Here is a 22,554-nt window from a genome sequence, read left to right as displayed (position 1 = left end):
TATTTGGTCCTACACAAGGTGAAAGGGTCAATCCCATCTTCCAGACAACAGAGATACATTATCTGAAATAGGGCTCTATCTCCCTTGGGCCATGTACCCTGGTCTACATTGGGGGCGGGGGGATCGATCTAAGATACACAACTTCAGCTACGAGAATAGCGTAGCTGAAGTCGACGTATCTTAGGTCGACTTAGAATTACTTACTTTGCGTCCTCGCGGCGCGGGATCGACGGCCGCGGCTCCCCCATCAACTTTGCTTCCACCTCTCGCTGAGCTGGAGTTCAGCAGTCGACGGGAGAGCGATTGGGGATCGATTTATCGTGTCTACACTACACGCAATAAATTGATCCCCGATAGATCGATTGCTACCCGCCGATCCGGCGGGTAGTGTAGACGTAAGTTTCATCTTTGTTTCCATGAGTGTCCCTGGAATATGAACACAAGCACAGGATATGTCATTCCACATCTTTACTTTTTGTTTTTCTGAGAATTCTGGGGCCAATTAAATGTGGAAACTCAATCCTCCTTTACCTTTGGTCTCACTAATGTATCACATCAACCTGTGATATTTTTCTTTAGCCAAATAGAAAATCAGATTCACCAGCAGCTCTGACTTCTTTCTGCTACTCTACTCATGCAAAGCAACCATAAATTCATCTTAAGTGTCCAGTGTATGTCTGTCATTGGAGCAGTGCAAAGCATCTGTGTGTGTTTCCTGATGAGTCTGGTACCTCATCTTTTATAAAAAAGTTAATTTTAAAATAATTTATTAGATAGCTGCAATTATGGATTACTTTCTGAACTTAATACTCCTAGCTAGCCAAACCATTACCTGCACACCATTAGTCCAGATTACTTTTGTATAAATATTAGCTAAGAATATGCATGGTTGTGGGATTAGCCTAAATGATACATTAATAAGATCCCTTGAATCCCTTTTATGTCATTTGAGAAGGTAATTTACACAAATCTTTTTCTGTCTGGGTGTTGGAAAGTTAATGAATTTACTAGGTCTTCAAAACAAAAAGTTCCAGGTCACAAACTTCATAAGCAAATAATTTTATCAAATTCATTTTTGGCAAGGATATTTCCCATTTTGTAATCTTCTTCAGGCCAGATGGAAAGTGTATGGTTAATCTTTTACAGACACCAGCTGAGAAGAGTATATTAATCAATGCTCTTTCCATCAGTCTTTCTACCATTCCCAAATAATTCATCCCCACAAAATAACCTGCAACCATGAAGTGGCTAGCATTTATTTCTTTTATTTTCCTCTTCAGTTTTGCTATATCCAGAGATCTGAAAAGATCTGCTAGAGATGCAGGTAAGAAAGATCTATATTAGCTACTTGCTTTCATGCTGTCTTTGCAAACTTTGTATTTTATAATTGTTTTGGTGACTGGTTGAAGTTAATTTTGCAATCTCATAACTGAACTTTAAGGGCGTGATCCAAAATCAATGGAAATTAATGAAACAATTACCACTTACTTCAGTAGGTTTAGAATCACACCCCAAAAAGGAATGCAGAAATCACATAATCTTAGGTAGGCCTGAAGCAGTATCCTTCCAGATAACGACTCTAGTAATTACATTTTATCTAGTGAAATTCTCTCTTTTACTTTCAGTTAGCATAATTGTTCTTCAATGTTTTAAAAAAAATCACTGAATAGTGTTATTAGGACAGAATGGCTGCCAAGTTCCACCACAGAGGTGGATATAGTGCAGTGGTAGATGAATGATTGTTTTATGCACACACCTTGCAAAGAGCTTTGGGATGAACAATGCTGTATAATCATAAGCTATATTCACTACAGATATATAAAAGATTTCAGTTTGGCCTGATACTTCCACTCACTGAAGACAATGGTGATTTGCATACAGTGGAACAAGAATCCAACCCAACCTAGCTTTAATTTTGAGTTTGCAAAATAAAAACCCTTCCAACAGATCCCCAAACCAAAATGTATCGTCCTCAGGTCATCTCTTTTGTGAATAGTACAATGGTTGTCATTGAAAGTCCATACTTACCAATAGTCACAGGCCTGGTCTACACTAGACAATTAGGTTGGCATAACTATGTCGCTCAGGGGTGTGAAAAATCCACATCCCTGAGTGGCACAGTTATTCCAACCTAAGTCGCTGTGTAGACAGTGCTCGTCCATGGAAAAATTCTTCTGTTGACCTAACTATCACCTCTTGGGGAGGTGGATTACCTATGCAAATGGGAGAACCCATCCTGTCGGCATAGGTAGTGTCTACACTGAAGTGTAGACATACCCATATGAGTTATTTCCTATACTTGAAATAGGAACACACTTATGCAGTTAAACACTAAATCAGAAAAATGCTAATGGTGGGAATATTTTACTTAGGATAGATTAGCAATGTACAAGGCCAGGGTACACGAGACATATAAAATACAAAGTGGAATAGATGGGCCAGATGGATGGCAAGTGGAATAGATGGGCCAGATGAGATGAGGTTAGAGAGAGGGAGAATACAGGGTTAGCAGAAATGAAGGTTAGCAAGTGGTGGGATTTCTAAAGTGCTCAGAATTGGACTTTCTCTGATCCCACTGAAGTCAGTGGGAAAATTGCCATTGAGTTCAACAGTTAGGTTAATGCTGAACACGTTTGAAAATCCCACCCCAAATGCCCAGAATATATTCCCTATAGGGGCATGATTCTATACATAGCTAATGTAAAAAATGATCCTCATTGTTCTCTTTTCTTTTTCCACTCAGAACACAAGAGTGAGATTGTCCACCGTTTCAACGATTTAAAGGAAGAGAAATTTAAAGGAGCGTAAGTGAACATTCGAGTTATGTTCTGTAGTGATAATCATCCTCATCATTTTACATTCTTAGTTGGCCAAAAACCCCCATCAAGATGAATAAATAGAATACACGAGACATATAAAAAAAGAATGTGACAGAAATGTTAGCCTTCTAAATGTCCAGTTAGATATTATATAGATAAAACTTGCTTGCTGAAGCAGTCACAATCCTACATTTGACTGATGCTCACGGGTGAGCCAAAGTATCATTGTCTGGCCTTGTGGCAACACAATACATTGCGCTTTGCAAGATTTAGTCAGAGTCCCTCAGTGACCTGCTAGGGCCTATGAGTAGTGTGGATGTGATTCCCTCTGGATGACTGAAGGAGTCACATTTATAGATCAAAAAGATGTTTATGTGAGACAAGTCAGCTTGACCTATGTGGTTTTTAGGCATGGTGGAGATAGCTGAAGATCTCATTATTTAACATTGACGATAATAATTATTTTATAGCACCTACAGGTGTACTGGGTACAAGTTCCAGGAAACACACAGAAGAAAAGTCCGTGATCTGAGGCATTTATAGTCTATGTCATGGTCTTGCTAGAGAAGTGTTAAGATAAACCATACACCAGGAAGAGGAAAGGACAAGGAAGGATACCGATTGTGGAAATATGATTATGTGGTTTCTCAGTTTAGGCATCTGACATTTGAATGCACGATTTTTACTCACAGCCATTTGCACGATTGTGCATACAAATTTGTGTACACCGGTACTGAAGCCCCGGGAACATTTGGCCCTCACTAATTTTGTTGAATCTACAGCAAACTTCTTGCCTGCCTCTTTTACTCTGTGGTTCTCTGCCTGGTTACCATAGATACCAGCAATGTCTCTGAATCCAGAAGACGACTAGCAATTCAGGGAAGTTTCCCCCCCCCCTTATCTACATCTTTAAAAATATGCTTTGTGTTTCAGTGCCCTGATCACATTTGCTCAGTTTCTCCACAAGTGCCCTTATGAAGAGATAGCTAAACAGGTGAAGGATGTCGTGGATCTTGCACACAAGTGTGTTGCCAATGAGCAGGACCCAGAGTGTTTGAAACCAGTGGTAGGCAAAGAGTCCATTGTTATTATGATTCTTCTCTGTTTACACTGCAAATACAGCATTATGATAAAGCACTCAGTAGCAGTCTTTAATCACTTATTGGTTTTTCATCACAAAACTTTAAGACTCTCAGGTTTTGATACTGCTAGCGAGCTACTCTCCATTGTATATATATTCTGAAACATGGCGCTTGATTCTCTTACATTTTGAGAGTGGGATTTCCAAAAGCATCTAAATGACTTACGAGCCTATGTTCCATTCATTGTCAATGGGATGCAGGGTTTTAAGTCTTTGCTCAGATTTTCAAAGATGTTTAGGTGTCTAAAATGCATATAGGTATTTAGCTTATGTAGGCATTTTAGAAAATCCCAGTAGTAGGTACCTAAGCAAGTTAGGTGCCTCTGTGCATCTTCAGGTACCTAAATAACTGATCTGGCCCTTTGGCACTTTTGAATATGTTTAGCCTGAGTGCATTAAATTTCCACAGATGCTTGCCCAGTCAAGTCAATCCCAATTTGAAAACCCCTGAATTCTGAATGCTTTGAAATTTGGAAGCAGACCTGAATTTTGCAATTTGGGCTCAGCCATATTAACATATGCTCATAGGCAGCACTATAGTTAATGTGCCAGTTTGGGATTGTATTCTAACTGATTTTAACTGGTAATTCAACTATCAGGAATCCTATGGCTTCATCTCAAAGGCTGCCCAAATTGATATTTAACTAAAGGAATAATAATTGCTTCCCAAATTCACCCACATGCTCATTGACTTCAGTGAGGCTACCTGCATAAGGTGAGCAGGATTTGTTCTACAGCCTACTAAGTCAAACCTCCAGTGAATCTATCCCAATAATAAAGCATTAAAATGGTCAAAGTAATATAAATATAGGACCAGATTTTCAGGTGATCTCAATTGGCATAACTCTAATTAAGTCAATGGAGCTATGTCAATTTATACCAGGTGAGATTCTGGCCCATGAATTCTAATTGTTTTCAGATTAGATGTAATTTGTAAATTTTCAGTCATCTAGATTTTTATATCAGACATTCCATGAGCAACCTTAACTCTGACCCTACTCAATGTATTTTCCCCTACAGCATACTATTGTCCTGGATGAGATCTGCAAAATAGACATGCTTGGTGAAGCATATGGTGAAATGGCCAACTGCTGTAGAAAAGCCGACCCTGAAAGAAATCAGTGTTTCCTGTCATTCAAACATTCTACTCCAGGGTTCCTTCCTCCATATCAAAGACCCGAGCCTGAAGTAATGTGCAAGAAATTCCAAGAAAACAAAGAGTCGTTTATGGCACAGTAAGAACATTGATTTTATATTAGAGATTTTTAGTGTGGAGAAAAGCAGTATTCACCATGCTGCCTGTGCTATACTGCCACACAGGAGCACATTTTAGAAAAATTGCCTCTGTGCATGTGGAAACGGCTGCACACATCCATTGTGAACACTAGACTATGTCACTTACGCAGCTTTTAGAATATACAGCTGGTCAAAATTTGAAATTTTAATGAAAATTTTCACTGAATGTAGTTACTAGACTGGATTGAATTTTTTCATTTGAGAATGTTTAAACTTAAAAATGATTTTTTTATCAGAAACATTTCAGGAATTTTCTTTGAAATCTTGATTTTTGGCAAACTTCCCCCCCCCTTCATTTCTGATTTTTTGGATTTCTCCTCCTTCCCCCACCCCTCCCTTGGTTCCTTTTCCCATTTTGTTACTGAAGAGAGTCAGTGAAATGATAAAGAGAGAGAGCAAAAAGTTGCTCCCCCAAAACCCTCTTAAAAAGGGTTTTTGTTTATTTCCCTTAAAAAAAAATCAGGGAATTTTGAAAGTTTTGCCCCCCCCCCCAATAAATAAATGAATAAAGAATGTTAACAAAAATCTGAGCAGCTGAAAATGTAAGGAGTTCACACAAAAATCTGCAACCCAGCTGAGTGTTTCCTTTGTGATCAGAACTCCATCCTGGGCATGTATCATTGGTAGTTACCAGAGCTAGAACTGGTTTGTTTTAGTATAGAATTGTTTCATAGAATCATAGACTATCAGGGTTGGAAGGGACCTCATGAGGTCATCTAGTCCAACCCCCTGCTCAAAGCAGGACCCATCCCCAGACAGATTTTTGCCCTAGATCCCTAAGTGGCCCCCTCAAGGATTGAGCTCACAACCCTGGATTTAACAGGCCAATGCTCAAACCACTGAGCTATCCCTCCCCCAAATGCTTTGTATAGACTAGAGGCTATTTGTTGTTGGTTGTAACACATGTTGTTTTGTATTTTCTTTTCAGTCACATCTATGAAATCTCAAGACGGCACCCGTTTCTTTATGCCCCCACAATCCTAGCTCTGGCTGTTGACGTTGAGCATGCAATTGAACACTGTTGCAAAGAGGCCAACGCTGGTGTTTGCTTGGATGAAAAGGTATTCAGATTTTCAGTGTGTAAAACCAAATATTGCTAACTATTCAAAAGTTTCCTTCTGATCATAACTGCACTTCTGTTTATTGAACAATTTTAACCTTAAGAGGACACAATCAAATCTTGTTTAATAACATTTTTAAAATAATTTTGTTCTGTCAATTATCCCAGAATCTCTAGGAATCTTGAAATTAAAATCTGTCTCTCTCTCTCTCCCCCCCACCCATCTCTTATATCTGTATACACTAATCTGTGGGGTTTTTTTAAAGCAATGCACACAAATAACAGATGACTCGCATTGAATTTAGTAATGTGCGAAAACGGAAGGGGAAATAGTTATCGTTATGCTCCAGGTCATCTAATTGCCTGGAAAGTTTGCTTTTTGTGAAATTTTCATCAAGTGGGTGGCTTCATGCACCAAAATGTGTGTGTGTGTCGGGGGGGGGGGGACCGGAAATCACAGTTTTGCATGTTTGTGTGTGAAAGCTGATCTTTGTCTGAATAAATACTACCTGACCTCTCACAGAAAACTGCTCATGAACGAGTCAGTATGTTACAGAGGGTTGAAAAATTTCATATTTTGAAATGTCATGATACAAGTATATATTTTTACCATCAAAAATTTTGCAAGAATTTTATCCCTTTTCCAACCCATTCTGTCAGTCCGTGATCATTATTGCTCAGCTGTACTAAATATGGGCAATATACATTCCTTAGGAAAAAAATCATATGCTTATTGCCTGGGTCTAGACCGTGATGGGGCAGCATGCAGTACAGCGGTACAAGGGGGAGTAAGAGACACCTTAGGTCCAGGCATACCAGGTTAAGCAGTCACTGTACTTCCTGCCCTGAGCAGATAGGATGTGAAACAGTAACAGCTTTGGTTCTGCTTTCTTTTCAACTACATGCACTCTCATGATTTGGCACGGGTATGGACCAGTAGCAGAGTATCTCCCTTGACATACAGTTTGTGGGGAAGTTACAATCTAGCCATTAACCTACTTTTAGAATGCCATGGGCCAAATTCTGCCTTTACTAATACTCAGACCCAATGACTATTCACTCCCAGTTATTTCAATGTGGCGGGTCAGGTGGCACAGAGAGCAGCACACAGTCTTACAAGCATAGGGCTGTGTAGTCCCATTCAAATCAACGGAGCTATTTGCAGAGCAAGGTGCTTCTTACGGAGGAGGCGAGTAGCAGAATTTGGGTGCATAATACACCCCCCTACACGATAAAGGGCTAAGGATTGCATAATGAACTCTAGGTTTGCTTGGACTTTTAGTTAATCAGGAAAGAGCGCTTTGTGTTTCTAAACTGGCGCTGCCAGCTTTTTCTTTTCTAATCCATCAAATGTGATCATTTCGTTTGACAATGTGCTTGTTATTACTCTAGCTCTCTTTGATAAAAGAAAGAGTCCTACTTCTGAGCAAGATGAACACCTACAACTGTGGAATCCTGAAGAAGTTCGGAGAAAGAACTTTCCAGGCAGAGTAAGTCTCTGACCCCTATTTTATAATAAAAATCGAGTGGTTGTCATAAGACCTGAAGCTACATCAGAGAAAAGCATCAGAAACAAATCAGTAACTTGTTTGCATGTGCTGAGTTTGATGCTCCTCCTTATAATAAATGTGGAGGTGCTTTTTGCAGAAGGGATAGCTAGCACTGACAGCCATTCTGAAATCCAGTGTAAAGATCAGGCCAGGCAAGCGTTTTCCCAATTATGGGCCAGTTCCTCCTGTGCTTCTCTGCTAAGCTCCCATTGATTTCAGTGTATAATAGAATTGTGGGTTAGTTTTAGTATATTGACACATAATAAGGAAGAGTTACATATTTTACATTAACGGTGAATGTTAGTGAAAGGCTAACCATATGGGCTAAAGACAGATTTAACCATCTCACCAAACTGTTTGCTCAGATATGGGTTGCATAATCTACCTTTCTTCAAACTCTTTATATTAGATAGATAGATAGATAGAGCCTGGAGATTTTGATGATGGGAACTTTTACAAATGACAAAAATAAATTAATCAATCCAGACAGGGGCAGCATCAGCCTCTTCCTGGGGGGAGGGAGAAGGGTGGCTGAGATGGGCTAGACAGAAAATTGGAGGGGCTGCACCTCCCCTTGAGGCCCTGGCCTTCTCCGTCATCCCCTCCCCTGCTCCTCCTTAGGTAAGTGTTAGCTCCACCTCCCCCCACCAGATGCCCCACCCAAGTTGGAGGCCAGAAGCTGGAGCTGGGTAGTGCTGGAGGGGTTAGGACAAATTTTGGAGTGCCTATCGCCCCCACAACCCCCTTTCTAATGCTGGCCCCTGAATCCAGAGCCTGTTCCAGAAGACAAAGGGAGCTCCATCCACAGCAGAATTGTAGTTCGGTTGCAGATTTATAGATTTTAAGGTTAGTAGGGGTCCTTCTAATGATCTAGTCTAACTTCCTGCATAACAGAAGAGACAGATTACACCCAGTAATTCCTGCAAGAATCCCAATAACCTGAAGTTGAACTAGTGCATTTCTTTTAGATGAGCCACATGCAGCCCCTTTAAAGACTCCCAGTGATGAAATATTTACCTGCGTAATTTAAAGCAGGGTGGATACAATTCAATGATTAAAAAATAAATTGTATTTCATTTCATACAAGTTTTTAAAAATAATCCTATTTGAAATTATGGCATCTTATGTTAAAGCCTAAATGTATTACAATCTATTAAAACACTTAGATTAAATAAAAATATGCATTAAGCAGTACATGGCTGCTGCCAAGATTTTAAGAAAGTCAAGCCACTCACTTGGTAGGAGTTATGAGATAAGAACCTGGAACCAGTTTGTTGAAAAATTTAACCAAGAAATTACAGCAGAATCCTCTTCTATGGGTGCAGAGAGAATATTCTTTTCAGTTCAGTTCACTGACTAGTCATTTAAAGTTAAGATGCCAATGGGAGTTAAAAAAAAACCCAAACAAAATAGCAGAAAAGCTTATTTTCCTCTTCCAATCTATGAGCAGAAATGAGGTATGAGAGAATGAGATATACTAGTTCTAAAATCATTAGTTTTATCTATCTAAAAAACAAGGTAAAATGCTGTTTTTGTGCATTTAACTGAATTTGAATTTCCACCCAAATAGAGCTTGACACAAAATCACAAGTACAAAATTAATCAGCTTCTTGTACATAAGAAATGCATCATTCACCATTTTTAACAATCAAAAATGTGAAAATTACGATTCTGAATAAATGTAAATTTAGCTATATAATTGCTTAAATAAATGTGTATAGATAAAGTTATCCTCCTGGTTAGTCAGACGATGACCAAGTCTAATGTAAATGCTATACACCTCTACCCCAATATAACGCTGTCCTCGGGAGCCAAAAAAATCTTACCGCGTTATAGGTGAAACCGCGTTATATCGAACTTGCTTTGATCCGCCGGAGTGTGCAGCCCCGCCCCCCCCCGGAGCGCTGCTTTACCTCATTATATCCAAATTCGTGTTATATCGGGGTAGAGGTGTATTTGGTTACAAATCAACGTGTTTTAATGGTTACCAGCCAATGAGACTTTCTTTAGGGGTAGGGTGGAAATGCTAAAAAAGTACAAATACAAAATAATATGAAAATCACTGATTTAATTCAAGCTCTTCTGTTTGCTGATTTAAGTCACAATTAAAATAAATGATTTAAAATTGCTTTATTTAAACCAATCCATCATGATTTAGAGTAATCTAAATTGTAGTGACTTGCAAGTTTCATTTTCAATACAGAGCTTTAAATCAGACATTTTTCTGATGTTTTCCCCTTTATAGTACTCTTGCTGTAATGAGCCAAAAATTTCCTAAGGCTTCATTTCCAGAGATTCACAAAATTGTAAAGGAGATCACACATCTCCATGTGGAGTGTTGTGCTGGCGACATGATCGAATGTACAGATGACAGGGTAAGTTATGTTGCTTTTGCTTAGTGTTGACATTTGAAAATAACAGAACACGGCCTGTTCACTTACAGTGATACACCTACACACTCTTGGATGGTTGGCTCCTCAGCCCTTAAAATGTCAGCGCTGGATCCTCAGCTAGTGTAAATCGGACTAGCTCCACTGACTTCAGGGGAGCCAATTTACGCCAGCTCTGGGTCTAACCATTACATTAAAAGAAAATTAAGGTTGCAAAGTCAAGCATTCAAAAAAGTTAGGAAATGCCAGGAATAAATTTGCCTGTGCCACCTTAATTTGGCCTGCTTGTGTGTATGTATTATAATACAGTCTTTAATTACGTGACACTTAAATTTGTTCCATGTTAATATTTTTTAACAGTTTGTCATATTGGATTGGAACCTTTAGATTCACCACACAGACCTCTGCCACTTGAGTTTATGGAGTAACTGATAGTAGTAGTAGGTCATTAATCTCTATGTGGGTGATGGGATACTTTGCCAGTGGATTTCATTGATATTTGCTGATAGAGGAGGACCAGGGAGACTCAGAGATCCCCAAGTTTGATACCTTTTACCCTGCCCCAGCCCTGTATTTACCCCACCACTGGCTCCTTGTCCCAGCCCCATTCTCCTCAACTAGTTAGTCTTAGTCTCCTCTCCTCAGGCTTCTGTTCCAGTCTCTCTACTCCTAATCTTCATCGCTCCCAGTCTTCCTTGCCCCAATCTATTCCTGCAGCCCTCCCCCTCAACAGCAAGGTCCCCTCTGCTTCCTCCTCCACACTGCATGGGTGCCAGAAGAGTGGTCATTGAGAGCACAGGACAGACAGGCTGCCTGCTCTCAGTTCCACCTGAGTCTGTAGCAGCCATTACAGGGAAAGTCTGGCTTCACTCCTATAAATCTGGGCTGGAGTGAACACACGCAGTTGCTGTGTGGGGATGGCACATGCATAATGAGGACAGAGTCTTCAGGTTTTAAACAACTAAAACTATAGCAAGTCTCTACGGAGCATGGGAAAACTGCAATTTCTCATAGGTTTATAACTTGGCCAAATTTAGGCCAATTTTCACAGAGATGGCAAAATGCACTTCCTTGATACAAAGGCCATGCCCCTGCCAAATTTCAAGTCTCTGCATCAAAGCATAGGGAAACTAAAGCTTTCCAAAGAAGAGGTCACCAGAATTATTTTAACCTTGTGTTTCAATGTCTATTTCCCTAGCCTTGTTCTCAGAAACGCCTACACAGTTTGGGCTGAAATTTTCCAGCCACATTCGGCCTGAAGCAGACCCCTGGCATGGGAAACATCACCCAACAGTTAAAGTTTGGCAAAGATATAAGCAACTGAAAACAGGATGGGATGGGAAGGGTTGGGCAAGCTTAATAATAAGCTGTACTACCAGCCCCTGTAGAACGCAGGCCATAGCAATGTCTGGTTATCCTGCTGCATTCTAGGGCGGTCTAGCAATTCCTTAACAGAAAACTCTTGTCTTCACCATGCATACCCAGTTCTGCAATTCAAATTAAGGTGTGCAGAGAGGTAGGGAGGATGCCAACAAGTCAGCTGTTCCTTGTGTATGAGGTATTTATGCATCATTTGTGAGCCCAAATTGTTAAGTAGGCTCCAAGGATCAATCTAGCAATCCTTACTCACGTAGTGCCATTAAACTCAATGGGGTAACTCACATGAGTAAGGATTGCAGAACTGGTCCCTAAATGTGTGTGAAATAACTATGTTATAGTGCCCACCCATTTCAGAGTGCTGGGCAGATTTCAGACCTGTAGGCAAGCTGTGCCACAGGGCTGACTTTCTTCTTCTGTGGGGTTTTTGCACGTAGTGGCTCCTTGTAATGGCTGACATGTCTTGTATTAGCAGAAAGAGATCAGGTGGTTGAAAGGGTAAAGTGGCAGCCCCTTGTGTCAAGGTGCTTGATGATTTCTGCTACCTTTAGCAGACTGTTCACCCCCTCTAGCTTTCTAATGACAAAGGAAGGAACAACATCACCCCGTGCTGGTCCAGGGAGCGTGGCAGGGATGCCATGGCTCCAAGCAGGTTTCAGCAGGTGCCTACAGCTGGAACTCCATTAGCTCTGCTTGCTCTTCACTAGGCAGAAAGCAGCCTAGTGGAGTTTTGGTTGTAGCCTCCTGAAAAACTGTTTCCCCTCTCTAGCGAGTCTTCCATTTCCTTAGCAAATTAGCAAGAGCGGCTCTGACTTTGGCCTCAAAACTGTAAAAAGAAAAGCAACTGGGAAACTAAAAATAAGTAGTTGCTTATAAAGGCCTTTTAACTGACACAGTATCATTCCTTTTGCAGATAGAGATTGTGAACTATATCTGCTCTAAACAAGACGTCTTCTCCAGTAAAATAAAAAATTGTTGTGAGATGCCAGTGGTGGAACGAAGTGAGTGTGTTGTTAGGGCAGGGTTTGATGACACACCTGAAGGCTTGCCCTTGATAGCTGAGAAATACGTAGAGGACAAGGAGGTGTGCAAACACTTTGCTGCAGAGCATGATGTCTTCATGGCACAGTACGTATAGCAAATGTTATGTGTTCTTGCTGGTGACTTCTCTGAACTATGTCATTTTACACCTGAGGATATGTCCTGCAGAGTATTGTAATGGAGAGATTCCTTTGTCTAGTCCTTTGAGTGACTGACCTATCACTTACGGCATCTTGAAATTCTATCCATTTTCCTCTATCCATTTTCCTCTATTGTAATTCCCATATTTTGTGACACATTGTATTTACCACCATCCTTCTGAAGATGAATTGCAGATCAGTTTGTCAGTGGCATGAGATTTCTTTACATTCAGGAGTTCCATGTGCTTTGTCTGTAATATCTGATTTTAAAAGGTTTTTGGCCCTGGGCCGCAGCTCCTCCATCAGCAGCCATGTTGACAGACTGTTCTTATAGCACCAAAAACTGTACTCTATTAGTCAGGCTGCTGCTCCACCACCTGTGCACAAGAGAACTGTATCCAAACTGTAAAGAATTGTACCCATGACAAGCATGTAACCATGTTACTTGTTAGAGGCTACTATAGTCTTAAACTCTAATGCTGGCAGTTTTCATGTTACAGATTTCTTTATGACTATTCGAGAAGGCATCCTGAGTTCTCTGCTCAGATGCTTTTGCGGATTGCTAAGGGATACGAAGCCATCCTGGAAGTATGCTGCAAAACAGAGAATCCTTCTGAATGTTACAGTCACGCAGTAAGTTCTACTGTTCAATCACACATAACAGGAAAACATTAGAATGTTTTGGTGATAAATTCTCATGAGTTGATGGTGACCAAAGGGATTTGGATGGGATTCTGATGGTTAGGGATTTACTGAGGATTAATAAAGGGGATTAGTTGGGATTTACATAGATGACGTAGCATTTCTGTGTTTGTCATTCATGACAAGTACCTATGGTTTCCTGGAATGAATGAACAAACAATTAGAGTAACTCCATAAGACACCCCGAGCCTATGTAAAATGACTGAGATCATTTAGTTAAGTTCTAATGGGCATGTATGCACATCAAAAAAGCAACCTCATAGAGACATCTTATATGTTAACTTCTGCAGAAGGGCTAAAGATTCAGCGAACATGGAGAATGGATAGTTCTGTCATTCCATAAATAGTCCCACAAATCGAGGGTTAAGGCAAGTTAGTGGAACAGCATATGTTGCCACTAATTTTGTTGTTCTCTTTTTATCCATTGAACAATCTCCAAAGTTAAAAGCCCTGTAACTTTTATTAGCACTAAATTGGTTTAATAAAGAGAGAAAGAAAATACTACATACAAGATGTCTGGAGTTTTGTTTTAAGTCAAAATGTTTCCCTTCCCAACATCAATGGATGGATTTGAATCCACTTTCGAAATCCTTTGCTAACATAATAGGACTAATGGCAGCAATGGCAGTGGCCCCAGTGAGGATCAGGGCCACATTGTACTAGGCCTTGTATATAAAACAGTCTCTCTCCCAAAGAGTTTACCATTCAGTGAGAAAGTCTAACTAGACAGAATGCAAGTGGATTTGTTAGAAGGTGACAACTTGCATAAGCTCATTTTATAGTGCTAGTAGAGTCAATTGCTGGAAGATGAAGCTATACAAATTTAAATGGAAAAGAAGTTGCAATTTTTGCAGAGAGAATAATTAGCTACTGGAATAATTTACATCCTTGGGTAATAGATTGCTAATTACCTGACGCCTTTTAAACAAGATTGGATGTCTAAAATATGCTCTAGTTCAACCACAAGTTGTTATACTTAATGCAGGAATTACTGGGTGAAACTCTATACTTGTGATAGGCAGGACATCAAAATAAATGGTTATAATATTCTCTTTTATCCTTAATCTGTGGCGCTATGATTTTGCAAACCTGGACAAAACTGCATTAAAACTAAAGCAGTGCACAAACACTTTTTTCCATTTAAAACCCACCAATTTGCTCTATAGCATTTGTGAACCTTCTGTTCACTTTTCACAGATATCTGTGTGAGCAAAAATATTTTCACAAGAATGTTCATAGACAGACGATGTATACTGTCTAAATGAACATTCACACTAGGAGTTATGGGTATCATGAAATAATTCTAAATAATGAACAAATTCCTACAAGTCAAAGGTCATTCTCAAGAGGAAGGGCGACAGAGTGGTTAGGGCAGTAGTCTGTGACTCAGGATATCAGATTCAGTTCCCTAGTCTGCCACAGACTTGGTGCATGCCCTTGAGCAAGCCACTTAGGCTGCCTGTGACTCAGTTCCCCATCTGTATATTGAGAATATTTTCCAACTGCACAGGTGTGTTGTGAGGACAACTACAATAACGATTGCAAGGGTCTCAGATGATGGTGATGGGGGCCATAGGTGTACCTCAGAAATGATAGAATATTTATGAATAGAAATGGCCTAAATGGGATAGACAGGAGTTTCTTTGTGAGTTGGGTGTAGTCTCTAATGAGAGACTTAGATAGATAATCTGCCTCTAATCAGGATTATATTTACTTGCAGGAAGAAAAACTCAGGAGTTACATCCAGGAGACTCAGGAAATAGTCAAAACTAACTGTGCTCTCCATGCCAGCTTGGGAGAAAATGGCTTCCTAAAAGCGTATGTTTCTTTGTTTTGGAGTGGTTCCATGTTTATCCAGTGAATGGTCAGGATTTTGTAAAGATGAAATTCTCCAGACCCAAATGAATAAGACAAGGGTACAATTTAACCATTAGTGTTTGTTCAACTGGCAGTGCAGACGATGCCATTATTCCAATGAAGAAGAAGAGTATTTAGAAGTTATGGTATGAACAGGAATGTAGGCTTCCATAGCACACGTAATGGTAGACTCATTGCTGCTTCTGTTACTACAGCTAAGAATGCAAAAAAATTAGTTCAGCTTTGGACAGATCTATTTGTACTTCATTGAACAGCCCTATCTAGGTGCTTTATTTAAAATTTTTCTTTATAGTTGAACAATCTAGAATATTTTTTATTTCAGTATCCTTGTCCGCTACACCAAGAAAATGCCTCAGGTGTCACCTGAAACATTGATTGAAATCTCAAAGAAAATGGCAGCCGTTGGTAGCAAGTGCTGCCACGAAACAGAATCTAGACGCATACCTTGTTCAGAAAGACATGTGAGTACATTTCTTTCTTTACCGTAGCTTTCTTTTTGATGTGTTTTCTGTGTACTGCACTTTTACAACGCTAAATATTCTGCCCAAATGCAGAGAGCAGCAATTTTGTTCTCAAAAGGTTCAACATCCTGTTAAGGAGGAAGTATACAGTATGCTCTCTAATGGAGACATTGGCCTACATTATATATATATAATTTTAAATAGAAGCCTAAAGTTAGGCTTCCAAATGCATAGGTGGAAATCTGCCACATTTGCAATGGAGATGAGTTCCCCAAATGCTGGTTACCATGAAGACATCATGAAATAGGTTTTATTTGAAGGCAGTTTAAAGATTTAGGTATTTCTGAACAAGGGTCTAGATCTGGCAGTCAGCTCATCTTGCTGGGAAGCGATGCCATTTGTGAAACTAGCAAAGAGCACCCAAGGGGAGAGACCATGAACAAATTTCTTGTTTAACAGTCTGCAGAAGAAGATGCCATCTATATTTTAGAGCATAAGAAATTACATCACTTTTCTGGAAGATGGCTGCCTTCACAGCGAGGCTCAGAAATGCTGGTTATAAATCCTTTCCTGGTTACTGATTGGACAAAATGTTGAAGTCCTGAATAAAATTCTTTAGAAGGGGCAACTTTTGTCTGGGACAATCACTTGTCTAAGTCTGAGAAGTTCCAGAATGATTGAATGTTTTCATTCGGTTTTCATGGGAGCTCTGCTTAACCAGAAGTGAAAGCTGCCAGCACCCCTGCCTATACTATGTTACATTAGGAACATGCATTGCTTTTATTAGCATTAAAGCTAAGAGTGCTGTGAACCTTGTTTTTATTGCTCTCCCTCTTTCTTTGTTCAGCTGAGTGTGGTGATTCAGAATATGTGCATGAGACAGGAGGCTACACCTATCAATGAAAAAGTCACACACTGCTGCGATGACTCATATGCTGACAGGATACCATGTTTCACCAAGATGGGAGTTGATGAAAGCTACAAGCCCCCTCAATTCACCCCTGAACTGTTCACCTTCCATGAAGATTTGTGCACTGCTCCTGCTGAAACACAGCAAATAAAACAGCTAACGTAAGATATCTGTTTGCTAATTCACAGCAGATTTTAGGATTAAGCTCTGATAGGGAAGGAGAGTCACAGTTTAACATAATTTTCCATATAAAGTGTAGTTGTAGCCATGTTGGTCCCAGGATATTAGAGAGACAAGGTGCGTGAGGTAGTATCTTTTATTGGACCAACTTCTATTAGTGAGAGAAACCAGCTTTTGGGCCACACAAAGCTTTTCTTCAGGTGTGGAAAAGGTACTCCCAGCAAAATGTAAGGTGGGTGAAACCAGACAATCACTACACTCTCAAAACAAACTAGAAGAGGAAAATGATAAAACACAAAACACACCCTATCACCCGTGGGTGAAGACTTTTCACAAAGTGATCACTCCATATCTGACCTCTCAGTCCTCAGCCTCAAAGGAAACCTGCACAACACCTTCAAAAGACGAGCCTGGGAGCTTCAATTCATTACTCTGCTAGACACTAAAAATTATGGACTGAACAGAGATACTGGATTTATGGCTGATTACAACAATCTGTAACCTGCTACCCGCCTCTTTTTGTCCTATGATTGCTAAGTGTTAATGGGACACTCTACCTTGAATGGTCCCTTGCACATATTGTAACTGCTCATTTTTAAACAATCTGTTCCACCATGCATTTTGTATGATGCCGGGAGTACCTTTTTCAGTCCTGAAGAAGAGTTCTGTGTGGCTCAAAAGCTTGTCTCTCACCAATAGAAGTTGGTCCAATAAAAGATATTACCTCGCCCACACCTCGTCTCTAAAATTTTCCATACACAGTGAGGAATCATTTGCTACAATAGCACTATGGTAGCCTTACTAGCGAGTCGTCAACACATCATCATTTACTAATGGGATGAATTTTCTACCTAGCCAGGGCTTTGCAGTTACTGTTTTCACAATTGGAGGCATTCAGTTACACCAACTGAAGATTTGGTGTAGAAATCAACGGACTATACCAGTATACCCCACCTGAGGATCTGACCCATTGCACTGAAACTTTGAGCAATAATTTCCAATAGTACAGTTAATTCACTTCACAGTCAACTCATGTAGCTTAGAAAAGCAACAAAGAGTCCTGTGGCACCTTATAGACTAACAGATGTATTGGAGCACAAGTCTTTGTTGCTTTTTACAGATCCGGACTAACACAGGTACCCCTCTGATACTTGACATCATGTAGCTTAGTTTTTTTTAATTTTTATTTATTTTTTTTAAAAGAGGAAGAATTTTCTGTTTTAGGATCCAGCAGCATGTGAGTGTGACTTTAGGCCAGTGATAACGTCAGTAAGATGACATGGTTATTCAGCATGAGCCAATACATAGCTGTGCTATGCTAAGTAAAGGTGTTATTTTCTCTGAATACTAAAAATGTCTAAGTTGGCCAGTTTCACATAGGCATCCTAGCAGAGTTGGGTCTTAAAGAGGGACTTTGATGGTGGCTTTTTGCCTATCTGTGCAAGAAGTCTGTTCCAGACATAGGGGCAATGTTGCAAAAGGTGTGAAGGTGGTTGTGGGAGCAGGGGACAGTGTTGTGAAGCTGGAGTTGTAGGTGAAGTGGCAGAAGCACAGGTGGTGGTTATTTAAAGTTTCCTCTGTATTATATTCCTCAGTATTATATTCCGCATTTAGGCTTGATCCAAAGTCCACTGGAATCAATAGGAAAACTCCCATAAACGTCATTGGACATCAGATCAGGCCCATATGGAGCATATTGTAAACAGGCCGTGAACCTGCACAGGAATCAGGGAAATGTGATATTACAAATTGGTAACTCAAGTCACAATAACTAGTATTAATTTTACATTGCTGCATTTTGTGTTCGTTTCAGATTCCTTGTCAACCTCATTAAACTAAAGGTCACTATAACAGATGAACAGCTACAGAAAATCTTTACAGATTTTACTGGCATGGTAGAAAAGTGCTGCAAAGCTGAACAACACGAGGCATGCTTTGGTGTAGAGGTATCTCACTATTTTCATGTATCGAGGGTATATTCTTGATTAAAGAAATGCATGGAGAATGTCAATATACACGTTTTAATCAAATGTTCAGCAACCTAGAATGGCTGTGCGTGTGAAGAAGCAATAATTTTGCCTAGATGATACACTCTACAGCAATATATATACATACAAGTGCGTGTGTGTGTGTGTGTGTGTGTGTGTGTGTGCACAGAATTTATTTAATCTAAAAGATATGTTTAAATCTGCTTGAGCTTGCATCCAATATTTGCTAAAGATTCTTCTAGGACATGCAAAATAGGAGCTTTAAGGATTTCAAATGAAAATTGCATCTGTATAATTGCAGAGAGGTCTGAATAATAACATGGAAAGAGGAAGAGCTGGGCAAATTATGTTCTGTGGACATTCATTCCAACTTTTAAACAAGTTTACTTTGACTGAGCCCTCCAACTCCTTTTGATTTTTGCTCTTGCTGATTATTCAGGCAGACAATCACAGAGACTGTTAATTTTAAGCAAATATTGGAGAACAGTGTCAGAAAGCAATTTCCGCAAGTTCTAAGCTTTATGCTTATCCCGTCAGGAGACAGAAGTGTGCAATGTGACTTGTGGCCAGTCAAAACAGTTCAGATTTCAAAATTCAAAAATCAAATATTTGGAAAAAGCTACTTGGGAGCGACCTACTAAGAGTTATTCACAGAAATTGGAAAAATAATTTAAGACTCACAGACAACTCAGAGAAAGTATTAAAATTTGTCAAATATTCTCATTTTGAATTACTCAGTTGACTCTCATGACATATACCCTCCCTTTAAAATACGCCCCCATCCAATTTTAATAATGATTTATCATCTAATGCTACTTCTATTACCATCCATATATTTAATATGTTCATATGAGCATATAACGAATATAGAATTGGGATATTTTAGACTAATTATGCATTTTATTTTTTACTCATTACTCAGATACCACATAAGTGGGTACATTAAAAATGCATGGTAATATTACAGGCAGACAAGATATTAATTTGTTGGAAATAAATTTCTATATAAACATGTTTTATCACTTTGAGTTTGCAGAATAAAGTATGAACTCCTGTAACAAGCTTCTCCCAGGCATAGCTGCTTAATAATTAGGGCTGGTTGGCCACAGGTCTTGCAGTCCTTCAGGACAAGCCACCAGTAACAGGACCATTATAATCATCCCCTCAAACCTCCTGTGTAACACAGACCATAGAATTTAGCTTATAGAAGCTTCCCTCTCAAATACTATGCAATTTCCTTTCTTTGATTCTCTCTTGTAAATATTTGTAATCTTTTTCCAGGATCCAAAACTGATAGCTGAAATTAAAGCCATTTTAGGAATTGTCGGAGTCTAAAGCATTTCAGGTAACAGCAAAATGTTTATATTGGGAGCTCTGTGCATTTAACTGCTCAGAACAAATATGCTCATAATTTAACGTCAGTTTTCTTCCTTGCTGCTATTTGTGTTACCATGGTGCCTAGGAACCTACTAATGGACCAGTATCCCATTGTTCTAGGGTCCTGTACAAACACAGAACAAAAAGGTGGTCCTGGCCCCTTATGTATGTGGTTTTTACTCTTACAGAGCATGTGCCAAATTTTTCTTCCCAAATTCAGAAGGGGTTTTCTAATTACTCCTTTATCATCAGCAGCACTGAACATCTCCCCAACTTTGGCTAGCCCAATCCGAAGAATACTCAACATTCTGCTGAAAATCTAGGGTTCTTATCCTAAATGACACATTCTGACAAAGAATCCTTCATAGTAATTTTCATACATTTCACCCTTTAGACCAGGACAAAGATCAAGGCTGAGATTTTCAAAGGAACCTAAGGAGATGGGTGCCTAACTCCCCTAGGCTCTTTTGAAAACCCCAAACTATGAACTGTAAATCTCATTCATGATGCTGGCTTGTATTTGGACCTCTAAATCAGCCCAGATAGGTTAGTTGTGATAGCCATCCAACCATCATCAAGACTGAATATTGGTCAAGGCAAGAGAGAATGGATGGTCTTGGGAGTTAAGGCACTGAATTGGGATTTAGGAATTGGAAATCCAGTTTTTATTCCCAAATTGAGGGCAGATCAGTCTCTCCTTACCTTAGTTCTTCACCTGCAAAATGGGAGAAGTTCTTACGGTACCTCACTGGGATGTTAGAAGGATAAATTAATATTTGTAATGTGTTCAGATATTATGGTAACATGATCCATAGAGTATTAGAAACATGGTAGACCTGTCCAACTGCATATATAGTTACAGTATGATTCTCTACTGATCCCTTTACAACATGGCTAAATGTGGATTGTATCTTAACCCTGTTCCATGACTGGAGATAGAGCCTTGATCATGTCCACACAAGTTTTATTTGTGTTCTAACTGAGTTGGGGAGCTCTGTGCTTTAACTTGGTCTTCTGGCACAGACGGAGCTGTACTCAGGACATCCCTATGCTGAGCTGACAATGGAAGTCTGACTTACAACACTGAGAAGCATTATGGTCCCAATCCTACAAGGAGTTATTCACTTGCTTAACTTTATGATGTGAGCAGTCCCAAATGATTTCTTAGGGCAAGATCCTGCTCACATTCAAGTTAATGGAAAACTCCAACTTGAATGGTACAGAATCAAGCACATAGTGTGTGAAGTTAAGCATGTGAATAATTCTGAGTACAGAGGCTCTGATCCTGCAATCTTAAACTGTATCCTTAAAAAAAAAAAAAACAAATAAAGGAAAAAAACCACACCAAGCAGATGATGTGAACAGAACTCTTAACTACCACACATGTACTTTCACAAATGGATGGTGTCACCTTTGGTTATCAGACAGAATTCTTGTGTGCAGTGTTGTTGTAGCCGAGTTGGTCCAGGATATTAGAGAGACAAGGTGGGTGAGGTAATATCTTTTATTGGACTGACTTCTTTGGTGAGAGAGGCAAGCTTTTGAGCTTATATAGCTCTTCAGATTTGGGAAGAGAAGAAGAGCTCTATCTAAACTCAAAAGCTTGTCTCTCTCACCAACAGAAGTTGGTCCAATAAAATATTACCTCACCCACCTTGTCTGTCATATACAATTACTGGTAGTTTAGATGTACATTTTAGTTTTACCAAGTCATCCTTTTTGTTTTTCCTTCTACCCAGGTCACCAAAGGAGAAAGTGAAATTCATCTATGCAACTTCTCCTGTACTTTGCTTCCTGTCTCCCCGAACACTGACACGTGGTTTAGAATGCTGTTTAAAAAAATACTCAACGTTTTATGGACCACAGATTCTTCAGAAACTTCTCAGATGTTAATAAAGACAAGTTTTTAAAAAGTCCTCATTGTCCTAGTCTGTTGATTAATTTTGTGATACAAAAAGTTTGCAACACTCTATAGTCAAATGGTTTCATACTGTAACACTTACATACTAGAGATGGATCCCCTTGACCCTTTACCATCTCTTGTAAAATTTTAGTGTAATGATCATTATAATGAATTATTGCAATATTACGTTGGGCCAGATATTGAGACCCTTACCCCGGTCAGTAACACTAACTGAACTGTTCTATTGACTAAAGAGGCTATATGTGGAATATCAGGAGTTTCAGGTCAGGAGGGACCAGATGCTTCTAGTCCAACCATTCTAGTCTAGTTAACATGAATAA

General features: G+C 39.5%; 1 protein-coding gene across 1 annotated transcript; it reads left to right on the top strand.

Moving 5' to 3' along the window:
* Positions 1–1,166: 1,166 nt before the first annotated feature.
* Positions 1,167–22,223, top strand: LOC117878258 (serum albumin-like). Its single transcript, XM_034772358.1, has 15 exons — positions 1,167–1,324; positions 2,744–2,804; positions 3,753–3,885; positions 4,981–5,195; positions 6,185–6,317; positions 7,709–7,806; positions 10,112–10,241; positions 12,547–12,761; positions 13,315–13,447; positions 15,237–15,334; positions 15,717–15,855; positions 16,703–16,926; positions 18,759–18,891; positions 20,215–20,278; positions 22,050–22,223. The coding sequence occupies exons 1-14, from the start codon at positions 1,240–1,242 to the stop codon at positions 20,266–20,268; spliced, it is 1,851 nt and encodes a 616-aa protein (XP_034628249.1). The 5' UTR covers positions 1,167–1,239; the 3' UTR covers positions 20,269–20,278; positions 22,050–22,223.
* The last annotated feature ends 331 nt before the right edge of the window (positions 22,224–22,554 follow it).

This window comes from Trachemys scripta, chromosome 5, assembly GCF_013100865.1.
Source record: "Trachemys scripta elegans isolate TJP31775 chromosome 5, CAS_Tse_1.0, whole genome shotgun sequence".
In the NCBI taxonomy this organism is placed as follows: domain Eukaryota; kingdom Metazoa; phylum Chordata; order Testudines; family Emydidae; genus Trachemys; species Trachemys scripta.
The sequence above is the reverse complement of the archived record's forward strand: the minus strand, read 5'-3'. Positions and strand labels throughout refer to the sequence as shown.

Excerpts from the sequence above, each read along its gene's own strand:
- LOC117878258 (XM_034772358.1), top strand. The coding sequence starts at position 1,240 with ATGAAGTGGCTAGCATTTATTTCTTTTATTTTCCTCTTCAGTTTTGCT. Across the intron at positions 2,805-3,752 it reads GAAGAGAAATTTAAAGGAGC|TGCCCTGATCACATTTGCTC; the intron begins GTAAGTGAACAT and ends TTTGTGTTTCAG. Across the intron at positions 5,196-6,184 it reads AAAGAGTCGTTTATGGCACA|TCACATCTATGAAATCTCAA; the intron begins GTAAGAACATTG and ends TTTTCTTTTCAG.